The following is a 6,760-nucleotide window of genomic DNA, read 5'->3' as shown; positions in this document are numbered from 1 at the left end:
TGAGGCAGGAGAATGGCGTAAACCCGGGAGGCGGAGCTTGCAGTGAGCCGAGATAGCGCCACTGCACTCCAGCCTGGGCGACAGAGCGAGACTCCGTCTCAAAAAAAAAAAAAAAAAAAAAAGAAATTACCAATTGGGTACAATATACACTATTTGGGTGATGGTTACACTAAAAGTCCAGACTTTATTACTACTCAATATACATAGGTAACAAAAATGCACATGTAGTCCTAAATCTATAGAAACAAAAATTTTTAAAAACCAAATTGCAGCGTTACAATACACAAAGTATGTATTCAAATTCAATCATTTAAAAACCTGTCTGAAGAAAATTAATTTAAAACATTATCAAAAACATCCATCTATTAAGATTTGTCACTTTTAGTTACTTTCCATCTGAACGGTCTTATTCAATGGGAAACAGGTGGATCACTAAAAGCAAGCCTACCTGATGGCACATCACCACAGTCTATGTATCTATGCAACAGTCCAGAGTAGATGAGCGTTATTACTGTGCCATTAACAAATGCAAAACCTAACTTTATCAGGCTTTCATAGCAACTTGCTTTCCTACAGAAAATCCTGTTGCTTACAGAATTTCCTGCCACAAACATTTTTGGGAAGCCCTCAGGATACTTACACTGGCTTGTGAATCAATCATATGCTCAGCAGGTACTGTTCAGTGGGATACACAGTGTGGCAATACATCACTCTGAAATATTTCAGTTTCTTTTTTTTCCCCCTAAATCTGGGTAAGTTCGTGGGAATTTGCAGCACACGCGAACATCTTCCATCATTCTTGCATGGGGCAAAGGGAATTGAAAACCACGATTACTTTAGAAAACTAGTTTCACAAATTGGTGACTGTATTAAAGAAGGATATTGGTTTTGGTAGCATGCGACCACACCATTTCTGATCTGAATAAATTCGGAACTTATGACACAGTTCAGAAATTGAATGCACTTTCTCAGTATGAGGAAAGTATTTTAGAATGAGGCCCATTTTTCAAAGGATCTGTGGAAATCAATGCTATGCTCTCATTTAGGAGATGGAAAGAGTGAGGTTACATTATCATTTTGATGAAATCTACAGTCCAGATTACTGGTGGATGAATTGAAACTACTTTTTTATTCATATAAAGCATTTGAAATCAGAAATCTGGAGTACTTTTAAATCCCATTACTTATTTTGTTTTCATTGCCAGGTAATTCCTGAGACAGTACTGCCCCAAAGAGCCTTTGCAATTATGTAAGAATCTCCGAGGCAGTTCTTATGTTCCGCAATTCAAAAGAACCACATAACTGCAATTTAAATACCTCCTCCCCCAAAATAAGGTCAAAGTTTATCTCAAAATAATTTCCCCTTTCTACACTGGGACAAATATGTATAGGAATAATAGAAAATATGTATGGCAATTTCTCAATTCAAAAGAACCACATAACTACAATTTAAATACCCTCCCCCAAAATAATGTCAAAGTTTATCTCAAAATAATTTCCCCTCTCTACACTGGGATAAATATGTATAGGAATAATAGGGGGAAATTCAGTGCACTGAGCATTAAGCTGTCAAAACAGGAATGTTTAAAATATCCTGTTAGTGGTTTAAAAATAATTTGTACTCTAAGTCCAATGACTATTTGCCAGGGAGAACCAAAGTTGAGAAATGTGTATTAAAAACATGACTCAGAGAAAAAAATGCACAGGCTGGTAATGAAGGAAATGATTGGCTATGATTCCCAATTGGTCATTCCTAAGATCACATGTTCTGAGCACCTTTAAAAGGAAGTTATCTGGACTCCAGAGGGTCACAGCACTCTCTTGAAAACTGCAGCTTCCTTCTCACCTTGAAGAATAATCCTAGAACTTACAAAATGTGTGATGCTTTTGTAGGTACCTGGAAACTTGTCTCCAGTGAAAACTTTGATGATTATATGAAAGAAGTAGGTAAGGAAATGCATTGTGGAATGACTGGATTTATAATATTTTCTTTTGGGAACAAGAGTTTATAGCTGTGTTTATAGCAATGTCTGGAAGCCCTGGCCAGAAATGAAAATGCTGCTTTCTATAGAAAGGCTGCACACATAGCAAGTGATAATCATTTGTTTATAGAGAAATTCTGAACCAAAGCTACAACTAATGCTTCCTGAAGGTGTACCAATATTAAAAAGTGTCTAAATTGAATGTTTATGGCCTTTAAAAATGATAAGATTTGACTTTAATTGCAAAACTTGGGTATCCTTGGTTTACTTAGCTCTTTGCCTATTTCTCTTTCATCCCCTTTTGCATATAAAATAAGCAATAACTTGGAAAAAAGTTAGTATGCAATAATTTTCATTTGAAACTGAAAGCACTCTAGTTCCTTTAATGCAATGTTCTTTTTCAATAACTGTATGTTAGCCAATTATTTTCTTGTCTCAATGTTAATCTATTAAAATATGTGGTTGTTTTATGATAGACAAAAATTTTAATTTCAGAAATATGTTTCTTAAACAACTTAAATACTTCCTTTGACTAGAAATGACATAGGATGCCATAGAATTATCAACCAATTTAAAAGGAGAATGTTACGTACATAACATACCTCTTCTTTGATAGTAGAGGTGTTTAATTTTTTAGATGCTATTAACATTGTCAGCATGTCATTGGATGAACGCCTCTCAGATAACAATGGAGGTAAAGTAGAAGAGACAACGTCTCTCTCAGGCAGCTTCTACTTTGAAAGCCTTTCTCCCTCAACCCCATGCATGACAGTCCATGAAAGTCAGAACTGGGGTTAGCAAACTGGGGAGGAATTTTATGCAATCTTCGGGTTTAAAACGTAATTATTAAATCTCAAAACACTTAACCCTCCTGTAAATTATACAGTATATACTTTTTTGCTTGTCTGTAACTATGTTTCTTGTTTTTAGATGATAGGAAAATTGGTGACTTTAGCATGAGAGAGACTTTCTAGGATAAACTAGAGTGATTCAATAAACTAATTAATATGCACGGATGCAGAAATGCCAGGATTTGGGGTCATTTAACTATTTATTTTTAGAAAAATTTTATACTTTTAATATTTATATTTTCTAATAACACTGTGTTTTTAAATTATAAAGGACTGATGATAATTAAAGTCAATAAAACACCTTTTGCATGAAATTGAGGATGAGTGAACAGGTATTGTTTTCATCAGTCACATAAAAGCAAAATCAAGCAAATGGAGACTATGGTTTTTCCCAAGGTCAGCCATTCTAGAATCACACTCAGTTTTGCCTCCATTCACGAAGCAGACTCACTCCATACATTTAATGTTATATTTTGTAACAGAGCCAGGACTTGAAGACACACCTGTGGCCATTTTTCAGACAGCCAGTGAAATCAGAGCCTCAGAATTACTTATTTTGCACCATGTGTCTCTCCCAGTTCTTCCCAATTTCTAACCTTTGGTTGCCTTTAGTCAAAGAAAGAGTTTAGATTTACATGCACATGTTTAAAAAATTCAACACATCTATGACTAATAAATTCTGCATGACATACACAGTGACAGCAAGTTACTGCTATGTTTGGCTGTAAATTATTCATTCCATACCTTGCACAAGACAATATATTCTCCTTTTTAAGAAAGAAAAGTTCACAACTTAGGTGATTGGAAATCTAAGTATTGGCTTCTAACCTATTCTAAACTAAGAAACATTGATTTCTTAAATGTTAAAGTTTTCACAATTTGATGACTAGTCCCTTTTTAAATATCCCCTATAAATTATTAGGAATGATATCACCATTCTAAAATGTTATAAATGTAGGAAACATTTTGCCTTTTGTATAAATTCATCAAAATCTTCATCTCATGGTGGAGTAATTTGAGAAAGAAGCACAGAAAAGTAGACTTGGCAACAAATGCTATGAAATGTGACTTTTGTACACTCAAAACTGACAAACATTTAACTAAGTAACTCTACATTAACCCCCAAAATTCTGTTGAAAATTCTGTCTTTGTGCCTTCTTAAATGTAATATTGAGTATCTAAGATGGAATGGTCAACTATTTTATTAAGAGAGAAAAACAATAGTGGCTAACATTTTAAATATATATCTTCCCAAAGATTTTTGTTGAAAATAAACAATGGGTCTCCTGAGAAGGTGTATCCAGACCAGAGAAAGGGAAATTTAAAGAATAGGCCTATACCTATTGTTTCTCAGAGGTTGTGTGTGTGTATGTGTGTGTGTGTGTGTGTGGTTTTGTGTGTGTGTGTGTGTGTGTTTAAGTATTAACCTGATTTTATCTGCAGGCGCTATTTAAATTAAGGCCTTTAAGAAACTCACTGTGTCTTTTTCCTCTTACACATGCACCTGTGGGCAGACACACATTCTCTGGCTTGGCTAAGTATGTGACAGAAAATGTCAACCTGACATCTTTTCTATTCCTAACTGTAGGAGTGGGCTTTGCCACCAGGAAAGTGGCAGGCATGGCCAAACCTAACATGATCATCAGTGTGAATGGGGATGTGATCACCATTAAATCCGAAAGTACCTTTAAAAATACTGAGATTTCCTTCAAACTGGGTCAGGAATTTGACGAAGTCACCGCAGATGACAGGAAAGTCAAGGTGAGAAATAAGGAACTGGCACAGAGTACATGCCTGGTTTCTAAATCACCACTGCTTATTAGAAATCATTTTATGATAAAAGGAGGAAAACCATTCTATCATAAGCCAAAGATCCCTGAACTCCTACATCTAAACCATGTTTCCTTACATATAGAGTTGGTGAATTTTTCCCCATTTTCTTAAGTTGCCCTCATGTTAAAAAATTATTATTATTTTTAGAGACAGGGTCTCACTCTGTCAACCAGGCTGCAGTGACATGGCTCAATCATATCTCACTACAGCCTTGAATTCCTGGGCTCAGGTGTTTCTCCCACTTCAGCCTCCGGAGTAGCTGGTAACACAGCTGTGTGCCATCACACCCAGCTAATTTTTTAATTTTTTTGTAGAGACAGAATTTTACTATGTTGCCCAGGCTGGTCTCAAACTCCTGGCCTCAAGCAATCCTCCTGCCTTGGCCTCCCTAAGTGCTGGAATTACAGTTGTGAGCCACCACACCTGGCCTGTCTCCATATTAACAAAAAATGATTAACATAATTTATTTGAGTCATACAATACATAGAGTATTTCAAGTAAATTAAAATATTACAATAATGTAAGAGAATGTTTAGAAAAATGGAAGAAAGAAATAGAGAAACCACCCATACTACTATCATCTCAATGTAAATTTCTTTTTTATATTCCTTCACAGTATTTTTCCAATTATGTAATTTGTATAACACTCTGGGCATAACGTATCTATAAGTGGTTACGTTGTTGGTTTTGAGACTCATTTTTTTTCTTGTTGCAATATATTCTTGTCATTTAGAATTACTAATTACCTCAAAATATTCCTTTGAACAAAGACACCGTATTATAAATTTTATTTTCTGCCTCCATATGCAAATTGTAATCACATTTTCTTATGCCTACAGAGCACCATAACCTTAGATGGGGGTGTCCTGGTACATGTGCAGAAATGGGATGGAAAATCAACCACCATAAAGAGAAAACGAGAGGATGACAAACTGGTGATCGTGAGTATCTTCTGGCTACTTAAATCTGGATCTTACTGCTAGGTCATCTCATGATCACTATTCCACTTAAGGAAATAGATTTTCCTTTTGATTATCTAAAACAGAAAGATGATTGTATTGGAATTATGCTTCCACTCTGTCATTTGCCCTTCATGCTTTTGAGCTCAACAAGGGCATGCTGTCTTCTAGGAAGCATTCTCTGCCTGCTTCCAGGCATCCTAAGGCTGTCTCCAGTGATGCCCCCACCACACTATATTATCTATCTCTGCTTATGTTTCTCACTCACCATACAGATTTTAAGGCACCTGGAGGGGAAAACTTGTATTTTCCTGGTCTTTGTAACTCCCTATCTTATTACAACATATGGGTACATACATAGGAGTCCAGAAATGAATATCTTTTGAATGAATATTGTTTTATTCCCAACATTGAGAGATACAATAAATAAATCCATAGTTTAGTCCCGGTGATTGACCAAGAATTGTTTTCTGTGTCTAGGAATGCATCATGAAAGGCGTCACTTCCACCAGAGTTTATGAGAGAGCATAAGCCAAGAGGCGTTGACCTGGACTGAAGTTTGCATTGAACTCTACAACATTCTGTTGGATATATTGTTCAAAAAGATGTTGTTGTTTTCCATGATTTAGCAAGCAACTAATTTGCTCCCAAGCTGATTTTATTCAATATGGTTATGCTAGTTAAATAAACTTTTTGTAGATTTAGAAAGTGATATAATGATGTATTCATTGTGCTTATGATATATTCTTAGTCATAATTGAGTGAAGGAAATGGGAAATTTGCATTATTGTTTTGTTCTGATATAAATAATAAAATCTTTCATAATAATTCAAGGTAAAGAGGGATATCTATGAATTTCCCTAGGTAGGAGATAACAAGTCTGTACCATTACTAAATATTAAATCTTTCTTTATCATAGCTATAGTTAAGTAGGTGTATCTCAGAAACCTATGGTAGTTTTACATGTAGTGAAATTGTCCACAGCCAGCTGGCCCAAGTGCTCACGTTTTATACCTGCTCTGTCTTAGTGCATTGCAAGAGAGGAGTATATACAGTAGTTCCCCCTTATCCACAGGGTTACATTCCAAGACCCCCAGTGGGTGACTGAAACCACAGATAGTACCAAATCCTATAT

The 6,760-nt window shown here is 35.5% G+C and overlaps 1 protein-coding gene across 1 annotated transcript; it reads left to right on the top strand.

Annotated features, from left to right (window-relative positions):
• The first annotated feature begins 1,823 nt into the window (after positions 1-1,823).
• FABP4 (fatty acid binding protein 4) lies at positions 1,824-6,466 on the top strand. Its single transcript, NM_001266067.1, has 4 exons — positions 1,824-1,947; positions 4,422-4,594; positions 5,506-5,607; positions 6,106-6,466. Exons 1-4 carry the CDS (start codon positions 1,875-1,877, stop codon positions 6,154-6,156), a joined length of 399 nt encoding a protein of 132 aa, NP_001252996.1. The 5' UTR covers positions 1,824-1,874; the 3' UTR covers positions 6,157-6,466.
• The last annotated feature ends 294 nt before the right edge of the window (positions 6,467-6,760 follow it).

Source organism: Macaca mulatta, chromosome 8, assembly GCF_049350105.2.
Source record: "Macaca mulatta isolate MMU2019108-1 chromosome 8, T2T-MMU8v2.0, whole genome shotgun sequence".
NCBI lineage: Eukaryota > Metazoa > Chordata > Mammalia > Primates > Cercopithecidae > Macaca > Macaca mulatta.
This window is presented reverse-complemented; position numbering and strand designations above follow the sequence as displayed.